Source organism: Pinus tabuliformis, chromosome 9 (assembly GCF_031772625.1).
Source record: "Pinus tabuliformis cultivar Carrire ecotype Pingquan chromosome 9, CPIR1, whole genome shotgun sequence".
Classification (NCBI taxonomy): Eukaryota; Viridiplantae; Streptophyta; class Pinopsida; order Pinales; family Pinaceae; genus Pinus; species Pinus tabuliformis.
Window position 1 is genome coordinate 40,912,704 of NC_142307.1, and position 16,871 is coordinate 40,929,574.

General features: G+C 43.5%; 1 protein-coding gene across 5 annotated transcripts in view; it reads left to right on the forward strand.

The window, feature by feature from the left end:
* The window catches only part of LOC149147049 (phosphatidylinositol N-acetylglucosaminyltransferase subunit A-like), a 318,990-nt gene that overhangs the window by 112,090 nt on the left and 190,029 nt on the right, over positions 1-16,871 (forward strand). For all 5 annotated transcript variants that reach the window (XM_089440601.1, XM_089440599.1, XM_089440598.1 and 2 more), the window contains exons 5-6: positions 7,859-7,949; positions 8,254-8,370. In XM_089440601.1, the coding sequence (XP_089296727.1) occupies positions 7,859-7,949; positions 8,254-8,370 (208 nt within the window). The remainder of the gene's footprint in view (positions 1-7,858; positions 7,950-8,253; positions 8,371-16,871) is intronic.

The window sequence follows — 16,871 nt, forward strand, 5'->3', positions numbered from 1 at the left end:
CCAAAAACGGTTTTTGGGTTATGGATAACTCCTGTGTTTTAGCCTCTCCACAAAGTTTCGAGGCTAGAACACCTTTGATGCTACAAAAACTAACACTCCCTCTTAGCGAGGAAGGTGTTCTAATGCTGCATTGCTACTACAACATTGTGTCTCTGGATCAACCTTTGTCACACTGCTAATGTCTGGCCACTGTGACTGCCTGCCATTGCCCACCAACCACTGCGCAACTCTAATGCTGCATCTGTGTTGCTGATGACACTGATATACTATTGCCAACTCTGCATCTACACTGCAACTCCTCATCTGTCGCTGCTGCAACTGCGACTAATGTAACTGAGAAGCATCCTGAATACTGAATCAACTGTGTCTCCTGCATCTGTCTCCTGAGTCCTGACTGCTTCTAGCCACTATGTTGTCTACTGAAGAATTTGCGCTGTTGTTGACTCTGCCACTGAGCCTCCTGCTTTGCTATCAACGTTGCATTGCGCTCCTCAACATTTGACTGCTACTAGTCTGCAATTGTCACTCGGGAATCTCGCTGCATCATTGACACTGATCCATCTTGCTACTGAATAATGTGGGCCCCTATAGCAAGGTAATGATCCATGAGGAGGACACCGCATTGGACCCTACCCAACCTCTACAACTCTGAGACTATAGTTCGATATCGCCCCACCTCACTCCCGGAGGTATAACTGCATACATAGCAAACTCTTTTTCTAGCCTAGAGGATAGCATATCTATCTTAGCAAACACAGTTGCCTGGTCTTGCTTCTCCTGCTTGTCCTTCTTCCTAAGAGGAATCGCGTATTGTAGTGGCTAAGCTTGCCACACCTGAAGCACTTGACCTTAGACATGTCTTTCTTCTTCTTCTTCTCCGCCTGTGCTTGGCTGAGACCCTTGGATGCTAGAGCCACATTCTCCTCTTCACCTTTTGTGCCCTTGATGCTGCTTCCGCTGATGGTACTCTTTAACAAAACACGCCTCAACTCCTCTTGCTGTAGGTCGAACCACATCTTGTCCCATCTAGGCAATGTGTCTCTACCCAAGATGCTTTGGAAAAACACTTGCCACTCCTATGAGACACTATTCAGTGCCCACCATATAAACTCTGTTGGTTGAGATGCCTCCCCAACGATTGCAAGTTGATCTTGAACCTCTTGAATCTTGGTGAGGAAGGAGTCTATGCTTTCTTCCTTCATCATCTTGATGCTCCTTAGCTTCTCCTGCAGGAACATCTTTTGCTGCTCGGAAGTGCCTTGATACAGATGGACAAGAGCACCCCACATTTAGTTGTCTATTCCTTTTTCTGCGATATGTGAGACTATATGGCCCCATACTCCATCTAGGATCAATCTCTTCGCCTTTGCATTTCCTTCCTGTACTCCTTGAGTTGATCGACATCCTGGGGTACTGCTATCACATAGTCCACGTAGGCTTTCAGGCCATGTTCATCCAACAGGAAGGTCATCTTAGCCTTCCAGATGTCGAAGTTGGAGGCTCCCTCCAACCTATCCTAATCTCTAAGCCCAACTGTGACCATCTCTAAATTTGGTCATAAATCTCCCTCTTTCCTTCTGCTCGACTACTGAATCTGCTACTCACACTCCCTTTTGCAATGAGAAAAGCTGCTCACAGCTATTTCCACTCTGCAACTGGAAAATCAAATTTCTAGAACTTGAAATCGCCTGAGAGAAATTTCCCTCTGTGCATGCCCTTTTTCTTCCACCCAACATTGATTCTGCTGCTGCAAAACCTTTCTGCGTCCAAGAAAGGAATATGTTCAGCAAAAATCTGATCTGCTTCACCGAAACTTCTTTGCAGCTTCTCTATTGCCTGCTGGAATTTCTCCTAAGCTCTGCGAATTTTTCTTGCCACCTGCACTTGAAAAATCGAGCCCTCTGCCCAGTAGTTTGTGAAAATTCCTAGTCCTCAAGGAACCCCTACTGCAGCAAAATTGAATCTACTTCACCTACTTGATTTTAACATACATTATCAAATTATTCTCTGAATACTGAAGCAAATTACTTTTGCAGCCTACACTACTTAAAATTTGATTACATGAAACAAAAAACTAAGCAAAGAACAAGATACATAGGACACCGTTATTTTTGGACAAAATAGTCCTGGAAAAACCCAATGCAGGAAAACCGGTGCAACAACTATGATGGTTTTCTAATATTAAGCAGTAATTCTGAATACAAATGCTGGATGCCCTCTCGACAATCTAGTGACAGAGAAAATACAATGGCAGAAAAATTGAGTGAGTTTTAACTTTTATCTCACTTAACCCAGCAGATTCCGGCTGTTCCGACAACAAAACTAGCTAACCCCGACTATCTCTATGTTGGCCCTATGTAGGCGTTGCGTCAGTCTTTCAAGCTCTGTGTTAGCCCTGCACTGTCTCTTCTGCTTTCTACGTCAACCGTCCCAGCTGTTCTGGCAGTTCCTCGACAGTTCTAGCTTTCTATGTGAGGGCAACTTCAACTTCTGTGCTTGCCCTTCTGGCTCTGCGTCAGGCCCGCGTGGGCCCAGATTGGCCCAACATCAGTCCTTCTAGCTGCTGTGCTGCCTCCACTAGCTTCTCTTCACCTCTCTGTCAGTACTCCTGAACTATCCCTGCCCCTCTGCTGCAACTGATCACTCAGTTCGAATTCTCAGCTTCCTAGTCCTAGAAATCGAACTCCAGATCAATTCGTTCTCTCCTTGTGTGTTTCTAAATGAACCCCAAGCCCCCTCCTTATACTTTTCTTGTTGAGACTTCAATGGCTGAGATTAAGTTTCTAATCAACGACTAAGATTAAAACATGACTTGATCCGCCTTCTAGATCATTCTCACCCATATTTTGATTAATACCCATTAATATTTTAATTTTCCTAAGTTTAGACTTAGGAACCCCATTAAAAATATTAATTATTTTAATAAAATACAATCCGGGTGGAATTTCACCAAACAATTTCTGGGTTCTTTAGAACTCATGTGCCTTAGCCTCTCCACCAATTTTCATGGCTAGAGCACATCCGATGCTACCAAAAACTAACACTCCCTCTTAGCAAGGAAAGCATTGTAGCAACAATGTCCAACTGCATGGTGCTCTGCTTTTGAAGCACCTCCTTTCCGTATTGTTGCTGCCACCAACATTGTTCTGTTGCTGCTACTGTACTGCTGCCGATGACACTGCCACTGCCACTGCCACTGCCATTGCTAACTCTGTATTCGTACTGCAACTCAGTTGCTGAGAGAAGCAACTGAAAACATCCAAAATTACTGAACTTAACTGTGTTCAACATAATACCATGAATGTTGGAATCAAATTGTTACTAGTCTCTGACCCTCTAAATCTTCTATGCTGCCGACTTATGCACTGTGCTATCTGCACTGCTACCAACCTTGCTCTGCACTGATCAGTCTTTGGTCTCAGGCTACGACATTTGTCTCTCCAAACAATCCACTGCATCATCTGACACTAAGTCCATCTCGCCAGTGCTGAATCTCGGGCTACCATAGCAAGGAATTTGATCCAAGAGGTGGACTCCTCAAGGATCCTGCCCATATGTAGTCCCCCTGACTACAACTCAATATCGCCCCATTTCCCTCTTGGAGATGCGTGGGCACTCATGGAAAACTCATCTTTGTCAATCTCTGCTGGAGCAACCTTAGGATCATATTTCTCATCTTTATCCTTTTGCTTCAAAGGACACTGGGATGCAAAGTGGACCATTTCGCCACATCTGAAACACATTTCACCTTCGAAATGTCCTCCTTCCGTTCTCCTCCTCTTCCTTGGTATTCATGCCACTCCCACTGCTGCCATTGAGATTGACCTTAACCAGATCCCTCCTTAATTCCTCCTATTGAAGGGCTGTCCACATCTCCTCCCATGAAGGTAGTCTTTCCCTGCTCAATATACTTTGGATGAAGACTTGCCATTCATTCGAGACTCCATTCAGGGTTGTCCTTACCATCACGGTAGACTGAGGAGTAGACCCCACTGCAACAAGCTGGTCTCTGGTGTTTTGAAGACGTTGAAGATAGGGGTTAACCCCTTCTCCCTTCTGCATCAATGTCTGTTGCAACTTTTGTTCTAGGTACATCTTCCGTTGTTTGGAAGAGCCTTCATACAGTGAAGACAAACCTTCCCACATTTCTCTCGCTGTATCTTTGCCCTGCAAGTGTGAGACCACATGATCTCGAACTCCATCGAGTAGGAACCTCTTTGCCTTTCCCTGCTCAACCTTGTACTTCTTCTTCTGATCGTTGTCTGCGAGAACAACCACACCACTCTTGACGTAATCTTCAAGATCGTACTCCTCTAGAATAACTAAGATTCTGGTCTTCCATATGACATAGTTGCAAGCTCCTTCCAACCTGTCCTGATCTCTGAGCCCGTGTGATGCCTTCTCACGCAAATTGTCGAATTGACTCCTCTAGTTACTGCTCAACACTCTTGCCCGACAAGTGAGAAATTCAAAATTTTGGCGAGAAAAGTTCTTTGAGGAGAAAATTCCCTTACTATGTGTCTTCTCTCTTTTCCAATAGATTTCTGCCCTAGGATAAACTGCGCCCTTCAAGCACTGCGCTGGGGCTCTGCGTCACTCCCTCTACCTTTGCAAGCTCTCGAACCAGAAATCGTACTTCTCTGTCGACTCTCTTAGAGAGAGATTTCCTTAGAATCTCGCTTACAGGCAAGGATTGTGCAATCCCTTCAAGGGGATTTGAATTGCTGTCAAACGCAGCTATTGGCTTCTCTGCTCAGTGTTGGATCTGCTCTTTCTGTTTCAAAATCAATGCTCTGATACCATGTGAAAATTCCTAATCCTCAAGGAACCCCTATTGCAACAAAACTGAATCTACTTCACCTACTTGATTTTAATATACATTATCATGTTATTCTCTGAATACTGAAGCAAATTACTTCTGCAGCCTACACTACTTAAAATTTGATTACATGAAACATAAAATTGAGCAAAGAACAAGATACATAGGACACCGTTATTTTTGGACAAAATAGTCCTCGAGAAAACCCAATGTGGGACAATTGGTGCAACAACTCTGAGGGTTTTCTATTATTAAGTAGTGATTTTGAATACAAATGTTGGATGCCCTCCCGACAATCCAGTGACAAAGAAAATACAATGGCGGAAAAATTGAGTGAGTTTTACCTCACTTCACCTGGCAGATTCCAGCTGATCCGATAGCAACACTGGCTAACCGCGACTATCTTTGCATTGGCCCTGTGTCTGCCTTTCAGGCTCTGCGTCAGCCTTGCACTGTCTCTTCTGCTTTTTGCGTCAACCTTCTCGGTTGTTCCGGGAGTTGCCTGACAGTTTCGACTTTCTGCGTGAGGGCAACTTCAACTTTTGCACTGGCCCTTCTGGCTTTGCGTCAGGCTTGCGTGGGCCCACATTGGCCCAACGTTAGTCCCTCTGGTTGCTGCGCTGCCTCCACTAGCTTCTCTTCGCCTCTCTGTCAGTACTCCCGAACTATCCCTGCCCCTCTACTGCAACTGATCATTTGGTTCAAATTCTCAACTTCCTTGCCCTATAAATCAAACTCTAGATCAATTCATTCTCTCCGTGTGTGTTTCTAAATGAACCCCAAGCCTCCTTATACTTTTCTCGTTGAGACTTCAACGACCGAGATTAAGTCTCTAATCAACGACTAAGATTAAAACATGACTTGATCTGCCTTCTAGATCATTCTCACCCATATTTTGATTTATGCCCTTAAATATTTTAATTTTCTTAAGTTTAGAGTTAGGAACCCCATTAAAAATATTAATTATTTTAATAAAATACAATCCGGGTGGAATTCCACCAAACGATTTCTGGGTTCTTTAGAACTCATGTGCCTTAGCCTCTCCACCAATTTTCATGGCTAGAGCACATCCGATGCTACCAAAAACTAACATAGTTCGATTTGCTAAGCCAACTTTTGTGCAAATTTGGAAATTGTGTTGCTAGACTCCCTCGGAATTTGAACGATTTCTGCCTTTCACTTTTGAGCTTCCCGCCTGATCAAAATCGCTCTGTTACCATGTGAAAATTTCAATTTTGAAATCCTATTGCAGCAACTCGTATTATTTCTTCTAACTGTTAATTACTTTAGTTGTTTATTGCTACGTCAACAACGAAATAAACACACTACAATCTTAACAAAAATATTGTGGAAAATAATAGTGCTGGAAATTGAGAAATATGCTAGCAGACATACATAAAAATTGACACAATTATTTTTGGACAATTGTCCCCAGAAAAACCCAACTTGCGAAAACTAGTGCTGTATTTGAGGGTTTTAATTATTATGCAACATTAAAATAATCTGAGTACAATCTGGATGCCGGAGACTGGCAATCCTGTAGAGAAAATATTGGCAAAAATTATCTGAGGGAAATTACCTTCACTCCGAGCAATCCCGACACTTTGCTGTGCCTGAAAAGCTAGTCGTCCAACAGGGCTTGCGCAGGCTCTGCGTCACTCTGGCGTTGCTTGCCACACGTGCTGTCTGAATCGACTACCAATCTAGTCGTCTTGCCTATTGATGATTAGGAAAATGCTTCTTCGGCCCTTTGGAAATTCTTCTTGGCTTTTGGAACTAAAGACGTCTTCTCCTCCAACAAAATCGAATTGCCCTTTTGAGGCTTTTGCGATGCTTCTGCATAACCTCCTAGAGAACATCTTGGCCTCTTTGCAAAGTACGCACCAAATCTAGAAAATCTTCCTTCGGCTTCACTGTCCTTGCCCCTCTCTGTCTCTGCTTCCCTTCTTTGGCTTGAACTCTCCCGACAACTGCTATTGCTCTCTGGAAAATCCGACTCTCCAAGGAAATCGATCTCTAGTGTGTCTTCTCCATCTACCAATCGTCTTCTTTTTATAATCTTTTGTTGGACCTCCAATGACCAAGATTAAAACTTAATCAAGGGCTAAGATCATTTCCCAGTCGATCCATGTGAGTTTCTAGATAATTCACACCTTTATCAATTAACACTGATTATTTAGCCACTTTTCCTAAGTTTAGACTTAGAAATTATTTTAAAACAGGGTAATAATCTAATTGAGACACTTCTAGGTGGAATTTCCAGAAATGGTTTCCTGGTTATGGAGAACTCTTGTGTTTTAGCCTCTCCACAATGTTTCGAGACTAGAACACTTACGATGCTACAAAAACTAACAAGGGTAACATGTTCAATTATTTCTTATGGAAAGAATCACCCCACAAACCATGCTTGCTACAATTCAATTACCAACACATCCAATACAACGATATTCATGCGTATATATACTTTCTCATGAGTCTTCTTTGGGGTTTATGCCAGCTATACTTCAGTATTATATTATTCCATTTAAGTATATAGTGGGCCTATTTATTGCTCACCAACTACCAAGTGGGTCTTATTCCATGATTATGGCCAGATTACATTAATTGTACCCCTTGGGTACCTTTCTAGGTACCTCAAATTGTCCTCCCTAGGTACATTACAAAGTTTTACTGTCTTTCCTTAATCAATTCTACTTTAGTTTTCCCTTTCCATGTTCTGAGAGTTTTCAAATTAACTCCTAATTGCTTGGCTGATTTTACTTTATTGTTTTCCACTGTAGAACTGTGCACATTCACTGGATACTGGAGATGGATTATGGGATGAAATTAAAATTGTTTTCCTTGAGCATTCTATTTTAAGGAAAATAACGTCTTTTTCCTTCTATTTTTGTTCAATATACTCAAAAATAAGCTTTTCATGTTGACATGATTTGGTATATACTCAAGCAACTAGATGACGGCAACAGTATTCATTATCTGAGCTATGCATAGGCTGTGTAAGAATCTTATAAGTTTATTGATCAAGCTTGTTTGTTGTAGCTCGCTTACGGAGGCATTCTGTATTGCCATATTAGAGGCAGCTAGCTGTGGCTTGCTAACTGTCAGCACAAGAGTTGGTGGAGTTCCAGAGGCATGTATGCAGTTCCAGTTTCTTCAGTTTTACTACTGTTTGTTTCCCAATATTAAGTTGTTTTCAATATTCTTGTATATTCGATAACTTAGTTTAATTTAATTTAAGCATTAATGTTCGCTAGTAAGCATTGGGAGCTGTATAGCATCTCCAAAAGAAATACAGTAAAAGAAAAACTTAATCCATTGGGAGTGGTAAAGTGATTCTTATAAATTCCAAATATTTTTTGATAGTTAAATTGCTCTCAAGATGATTCCTTTTGAGTTATTTTATTTAATACCTGATATGCTTTGGACCACTGCAGGTTTTGCCTCCCGACATGATTGTACTTGCAGAACCAGTACCTGAAGATATGATATCAGCCATTGGTAAAGCAATAAAGCTTCTTCCGAAGATTGACACTTACACTATGCATGTTCGGGTGAGTTACTATCATTTGGGCAACTCAATTAACTTTTGTGTTTTATGGGTTCACAGCAGTTTTTCATGGTCTGACAATTTTTAAACTGCTTAGTTCTTTTGGCTGAACCAGTGCAAACGAGAGATGAAAAAAATGTTGACATGATAAAAAGGATAACATTGTAGCTTTGTCTGTGTTGCCTCCTCTTACATCCTAACCTGCACTTCAAATGAAATATTGTAGCTTTGTCTGTGTTGCCTCCTCTTACATCCTAACCAGCACTTCAAGTGGTAAAGCCGAAAAACACAAGTGCAGCCTTAGAGGAATTTAGAGGGCTTGTTCATTCACACTGCAACAACACCTGAGTTACCATCTTTAGGGCAACTGAATTAAATTTTGTGCTTTATGGATTTACAACAGTTTTTCATGGTCTGACAATTTTTAAACTGCGTGGTTATTTTGGCTGAACTAATGCGAACAAGAGATGAAAAAATGTTGAACATTAAAAGGGATAACATTACAATGCCTTTATTTTCAAATGAGGTATTGTAGATTTGACTATTTTGCCTCCTCTTACCTATAATGTTGAATTTTCTAAGTCTATCCATTAGAAAATTACTCTGTATTCTGCTGGTTTATTTCTTCTACTTGTAAATTCTAAAAAAAGTTATTCAAAACATTTAAATACCGAAATAAACACAATACAATCACAACATCTATAGCTCATCAGCTGAAAAAAAAACAAGCACACAAGTGACACCCTTATTTTTGGACAAATGTCCTTGGAAAAACCCAATGCGAGAAAATTGGTGCAGCAATTCTGAGGGTTATATTATTATGCAGTCTTTCTGAGTACAACAGGGTACCAAACCAGCTCACCCAATAGAGAAAAATACACGGCAGCAATACCTCTATATTCGAAAATAGGTATTCAGAAAACCTATCCCATGAAACCCTCTCCAGCACAATTGAAGCTCAGCGCTGGCCCTTCTAGCCTTTGCGTCAGCCTCCTGTTGACCTGCATCAACCCTAGGGCCCTCTGCGTCAGCCTCCTGTTGACCTGCATCAACCCTAGGGCCCTCTGCGTCAGCCTTTGAGTATGTGTAGCCTCTGGGACTCTCTGCGTCACTCCAGTAGCCTCTGCATGGATGACACATTCCCTCTGGCCTCTGCGCTGACCCTGTTGGGCTCTGCGTAGCCTGGACTGACTGCTGCTCTCTCTATGTGCTTCTGCGTTTGTCTCTCAGTATTGTCTCTGCCTCTCTGGCTCGTACTCATTGCCTCCGTTGCTGATCACTGATTCAACTTTGCTTAGCAGCCCCGCTCTAGCAAAATGAATGATTGATCATTCTGGTGTATCTTCCAACTAACCCTCAAGCCTCCTCTTATACTTTTCTCGTTGTTCCTTCAATGACCGAAATTAAATCTCTAATCAACGGCTAAGATTAGATTTGGCTTGATCCATGACTTTTGGAACCTTCTAACGCAATTTTATATTAGTACCCATTAATATTTTATTTTTCCTAAGTTTAGACTTGGGAACTCCATTAAAAATATTAATTATTTTAATATCTCCCAAACCGGGTACAATCTGTCCAAACCATTTCTGGGTCTTGGAGATCTCATGTGCTTTAGCCTCTCCACCAATTTTCATGGCTAGAGCACATTCGATGCTACCCCAAATCAACACTCTCTCTTAGCGAAGACTGTGCTCTAGTAATACTCCACACTGAGCATCACTTTAATTATATGGCATTGGTACCTGTGTTGATGCTAGGCTTCCCCGCCCAACATCCTCTGCACTGCTGCATCTTGTACTGCTGCCCATGGCCCTGCCACTGCTACTGCTGCATCTGTACGACAACTCCCTCTGCATCCGTGCTGCTGCTGGTCCATCCTCCAAGCACTGCAACCTCCTCTCATCATGCTGCATTGTGCTGCTGCATACTGCTACTGCACTGCAACTTAGTTACTGAGAAGTAAGTAACTAATCCACCCAACTTCTGACATCCCTATCAAGCTAGAAACACTCCCGATGCTGAAGCTCCCTCTGCCGCTAACAAGTGCTCCCTCTATTGACCTCTGCGCCACTGCAACAACTCCCTGCATCTCGCACCATTGCACACCTCTTCGTGCCATCCTGCACTGGTGCAACACTCCCGCGCCTCTCGCATTGTTACACCCTGCTAGCCTCGCGCTGCCCGGGGATTCCTGCACTGTAGCACTCTTTGCCGCTTTATCCGCATCTGTCTCTACCCACATCTGCTAGTCGTGCTACTTCTCTTCGGGGCTCCCTTAGCAAGGTATAATCCAAGAGGTTGGGTACCTCAAGGATCCTGCCCCTCATTGCCTATAGTCCTCCCGACTACAAGTCGATGTCTTCCCACTTCTTCTCGAGTGGCACATAAGCACTCATGGCACAATCGTCATCCTCCTCGACTTCTTTCTCTGCCTTCGCTGACGCTGCCTTAGAGTCAGAAGCCTCTCCCTTACTCTTCTTCCTCGGACACTAGTTCACATAGTGTCCCAGTTCCCCACAATGGAAGCACTTGACCTACGAGAGGTCCTTCTTCTTCCTCTTCTCCTGCTTTCCCACAGATGCTCGAGCTGCATCCTCTTCCTCTTCCTTCTTTATTTGGACTTCTTTGCTGCTATCTCCCATCTTGGTTAGCCGTCTGATCTCCTCTTGATGAAGAGCCGCCCACAGTTCTTCCAAATGTGGAAGACTCGCCGTGCCCAATATGCTGTGGACAGATATCTCCCACTCAGAGACTGCGTTAAGTTTGGTCCTTACCATCAACTCCTAATTCGACGTGGCCCCTATGGAATTCAGTTGGTCCAGGATCTCCTACAACCTGCTGAGGAAGTGATCTATCTGCTATCCCATCTGCATCTGGTATGACCTTAGCTGATTCTCAACAAGCATCTTCCTCTGCACGGAAGCATGCTGGTACAATGTCCTCAAAGTGTCCCACATCTCCTTTGCCGTTTCCTTCTTGGCAATAAGTTGGACCACGTGATCCTTGACCCCATCAAGGATGATGCACTTTGCCTTAGCCATTGCCTCCTCGTACCTTTCATTAGCTACCAGGTCAACTGGGATAGCCATTAATCTCAAGGCGAAGCCCTTGATAAGATATATGTCTAAAATGGACAAGATCTTGGCCTTCCAGACTACAAAGTTGGATGCTTCGTCCAACCTGTCCTGATCTCTCAGCCCATTCACGACCATCTCGCTGCTTTTCCTACTTATTTCATCATAAGTTATTCATGAAATTACTTCAACAAACATTAAAATAAATACTGCTGCTGATATCACATCGTAATACAGAAACAAAAATATGCACACATTGACACAGTTATTTTGGATTAATGTCCCTGGAAAAACCCAATGTGGGAAAACCGGTGCAACAAGGGAGGATTTTATTATTCAACAATTTTCTTGTACAACAGGGTGCCAAATTGGCTTACCCATTGATAGACAAACTTCCAACACTTTCCTAAACCCAGCGTAGGCCCTACTGACCTCTGCTACAACCTGAAACCCTCTGCGTTATCCTGAAACCCTCTATGTCAGCCTACTGAGGCTCTGCGCAACCTCTCTGGGCTTCTGCGTCACTCTTGCAGTCTTTGTGTGGATGACGCAGGCCCTTCTGGCTCTGCGCAGTCTCTGCTGCCTTTGGCTCTGCGTCTGCCTCTTCTGTGTTGATCTCCCGTCTCTCTGTTCTGTACTTGTTGCCTCCTGACTGCACTCCAGACCACTGGTTCAATTTCTCAGCAAACCCCGCTCCAGAAATTGATGTGACTGGTCTCCCTCAATGTGTTATGCAAGTGCCCCTCAAGCCTCCTCTTATACTTTTTTTGTTGACATCTCAACGGCCGAGATTAAGTCCCTAATCAACGGTTAAGATTAGATCTGGCTTGATCCATGTTTTTTGGACCATTCTAACACAGATTCATATTAATACACATTAATATTTTATTTTCCTCAAGTTTAGACTTAGGGACTCCATTAAAAATATTAATTATTTTAATATCTCCTAATCTGTTTAGAATCTGCCCAAATCCTTTCTGGGTATTGGAGATCTCATGTGCCCCAACCTCTCCACGAAATTTCGTGGCTAGCGCACATACGATGCTACCCCAAATCAACACTCCCTCTTAGCGAGGATTGTGCTCTAGCAATACTCCTCACTAAGTATTGCTCTGATCATTTGGCATCAATACCTGTGCTGATGCTAGGCCTCCCTGCCTAACATCCTCTGCACTGTTGCATCTTGTACTGTTGCCTATGGTTCTGCCACTACCACTGCTGTATTTGTACGACAACTCCCTCTGTATCCGTGCTGCTGCTGGTTCTTTCTCCCAGCACTGCATCTTCCTCTGCATTTGTGCTGCTGTTGGTCCTTTCTCCCCACACTGCATCTTCATTGCAACTCCCTCTGCATCTGTGCTGTTGTTGGTCCTTTCTCCCAACACTACATCTGCACTGCAACTCCCTCTTCATTCGTGCTGCTAACACACTACTTCTGAAAGGGGTTCTTTACCATCCCCATCTTTTCCCTGAAGTAGTCAAATTTTGATTTTCCAAGGGCCTTGGTGAGAATATCTGCCACTTGTTCCCTTGTAGGAATGTAGCTTAACTGTACAGCTCCACGTTGGACACAATCTCTGACAAAGTGACGCTGGATATCAATATGCTTTGACCTATCATGAAATACTAGATTCTCAGAGAGTTTGATGCAACTCTGATTATCACACATGATCCTGGTCGCCTCCATATTTCTTCTGAATAGGTTTACCAACAGTTTTCTAAGCCTTATGGTCTCACACGAAGCTGTGCTTGCTGCCATATATTCTGCCTCAGACGACCTCAAAACCACAAACTTCTATTTCCTACTGCACCAGGAGGTTATTCCTGATCCAATGTTGAAATAGTATCGAGAGGTATTTTTCCGATCCACTGAGCTTCCTGCCCAATTTGTATCAGTAAATCCACTCAACCTGATATCCTTCCCCTTGTTGTAGAAGAGACCATAATCAACTGTTCCCTATCAATACCTGAGAACGTGCTTGGCTGCTGCCAGTGAGCCCTCTTTGGTTCCACCATGAACTGACTGAGGGTGTTGATAGCATAGCAAATATCTGGCCTGGTATGGACTAGATACATCAGAGACCCTATGAGCTACCGGTATAGGGCAGGATCGACATCCTTGTCTTCTGATGCATCAGTCTTCTTCTAGTTGGTGATCATTGGCGTAGCCATAGGTCTACAGGCTCCTATCCCCCGAACCTTTTCAGGATTTTGTAGCATACCTTCCTTGCCCAAGGAAGATTTCTCCTTTCTGCTGCCAAACTTCCAACCCTAGGAAATAGTGCATTCATCCCAGATCCTTCATATCGAACTCTGTGTCTAGATTCTTCTTGCAGTCTTCAATGACTCTGGATGATCCTGTCAGGAAGAGATCATCAACATCTAATACTAAGATAAGTGGCTCGCTCTCTACGACCAGATAGTAGAGATTCGCATCCATGCCACTCTTGACAAACCCCATCTTCTGCAAGTAGCCATCTATTCGACCATACCACGCTCTTGGTGCTTGCTTCATCCTATACAAGGCTTTCTTCAGTCTGCATACATGAGACTTCTTCTCATGAGTTTCAAAGCGATCTGTTTGTTCAGTGTATACTTCTTCTTCTATTACCCCGTTCAGAAATGCTGTCTTGACATTCATCTGATGGATCTCCCATCCCCTCTGGGCTGCAAGAGATATCACGGTCCTAATAGATGTATGCGTGGCTACCGGGGCGAAGGTTTCCTCATAGTCAATCGCTTCCTTTTGAGCATACCCCTTAGCCACAAACCTGGCCTTGTATTTTTTTAATACTGCCGTCCGTAGCATATTTGATCTTGTAGGTACATCTTGAACCTACCACAGATCTGTCTTGAGGCCTTGACACCACCTCCCAGACGTCGTTTTACCATTATGGAGTTATACTCCTCCACCATCACATCTAGCCAGACCTGATGCTGAGTTGCCTCCTTGAAGCTGGCAGACTCTCCATCTTGAGGCGTTACCATTATGGAGTTATACTCCTCCACCATCACATCTAGCCAGACTTGATGCTGAGTTGCCTCCTTGAAGCTGGCAGGCTCTCCATCTTGAGCTACTAACGCCTGATACCTGTCTAGCTGTTTTCGCTTCCTTTTACTGTTCCTTGGCTCTCCGATGAAGTTCTCTGCATCATGTAGAATCTGACGAAGTTCCCTATTGGTTCTTCCTCTACCAACAGGTGCTTTTGTTTGCTCCTCTTCCTCATCTTGAGAATCTTCCTAATCTGAGGAAGGATTCTTCACTTCCATTGGTTGGAGAGGCTTGACCAACGAATCCTCTTTCGACTGCTCCTTGGAAGGCATTTCGTGAGATCTTCTGAAAGCTCTATCCTCCATGAACTTTACATCTCGTCGTACTACTACCTTCCTGTTCCCTGGAAGATAGATCCTGTATGCCTTAGCATTCTCGCTATATCCTACCAGATACCGCTTTTCTGTAGTCTGATTCAGCTTCTTCCTCTTTTCTTCGGGTATGCGACAATATGCCAAACTCCCAAATATCTTGAAATCACTGACTTCAGGTGTCTTCCCAGTGAAGACTTTCTCTAGAGTAATCTTGTCCAATGCCCGATGAGGAGTCCTATTCCGAATGTAGACAGCTGTGTTGCATGCTTCTGCCCACAGGAATTTTGGCATATCCTGATCATACAGCATGACCCTAGCTGCTTCTACAATAGTCCTATTTTTCCTTTCTGCCACCCCATTCTGGTCTGGATTATAGGGAGCTATCCACTCTCTTCTGATGCCCTTCTTAGCGCAAAAATCAGTGAAGTCCTTATCGACATATTCTCCACCATTATATGAGCGCAAAACTTTTATTTTCTTACCTGTCAGATTCTCCACTAGAGCCTTGAACTCCTTGAATCGACAGAAAACCTCATCCTTGGTTTTCAAAAAATAGATCCAAGTTTTCTTCGAGTGCTCATCAATGAAAGTAAGGAAATACTCGGCACCACTGAGAGCTTTGATGGACATAGGTCTGCAGATATCTGAGTGTATCAATCCTAGTACACTCTTGGCCTTGTGGTTGCTCCTAGGAAATGCCACCTTGGCATACTTTCCTAGAGCGCATCCCCTGCATACATCATCTTGTTCCGTACTCAGATCCAGAACTCTTGTTACAGTGCTCCTGAGAATTCTCAGAGCTCCATGGTGCAAGTGACCCATCCTTCTGTGCCATAGTTCGTTCAAGTCTTTGTCCCCATGACTGCTTATTAGTGCCATTGGAGATTCTAGTTGTAATCTGTACAATCGATTACTTTTGATCCCGATCTGCACTTTCTTTTTCCAACTCGGGTGTTTGATGTATACCTTTTCCTTGATGAAGTAGATGTCATAGCCCTTGCCTTGTAGTTGTGACACGGAAAGTAAGTTCATCCCCAATCCTGGCACATGCAGCACATTTGTGGCACGGAACCGCTCTCCTGATTGTGTCTGAAAAACTATGGTACCCTTTCCTACCAGAGTACACTTTGCCTTATTCTCCATGGTGGTCTGAAAGTTCATCTTCTCTTCTCGATATTCTGAGAAACACTCCCTGATTCCCGTCATATGCCACGAGGCTCCACTGTCTATATACCATGCTTTTGATGATGTAACACTAGTCATGCACGCCACTTCTTCTTCCAACCTGGAAGCCAACATAGAGAAATCGAAATCTCTCTCTCTTGTGCAATCTTCTGAAAATCTGCGCGAGTCCCATGAGGTGGATGCCTCTGCATCGTGGTCTCGACCCATAACTGATTTTCCCTTTCTGTCTCTGATTACTTGCTCTAAAACCATGTGAAAATTCTATTACTACAACAACTGATTTACTTTTCCTACTTATTTGATCATAAGTTATTCATGAAATTACTTCAACAAACATTAAAATAAATACTGCTGCTGATATCACATTGTAATACAGAAACAAAAATATGCACACATTGACACAGTTATTTTGGACTAATTTCCTCGAAAAAACCCAATGTGGGAAAACCGCTGTAGCAAGGGAGGATTTTATTATTCAGCGATTTTCTTGTACAACAGGGTGCCAAATTGGCTTACCCACAGATAGACAAACTTCCAGCACTTTTCTAAACCCAGCGTAGGCCCTACTGACCTTTGCTACAGCCTGAAGCCCTCTGCGTCAGCTTGAAACCCTCTGTGTCAACCTAGTGAGGCTCTGCGCAGCCTCTCTGCTCTTCTGCGTCACTCCTACAACCTGTGTGGATGACGTAGGTCCTTTTGGCTTTGTGTAGTCTCTGCTGCCTCTACGTGGCTTCCTCGGGCTTTGCGTTTGCATCTTCTGCGCTGATGTCCTGTCTCTGTGTTCCGTACTTGCTGCCACCTGACTGCTCTTCAGACCACTGGTTCAATTTCTCAGCAAACCCCGCTCCAGAAATTGAACTGACTGGTCTCCCTCGGT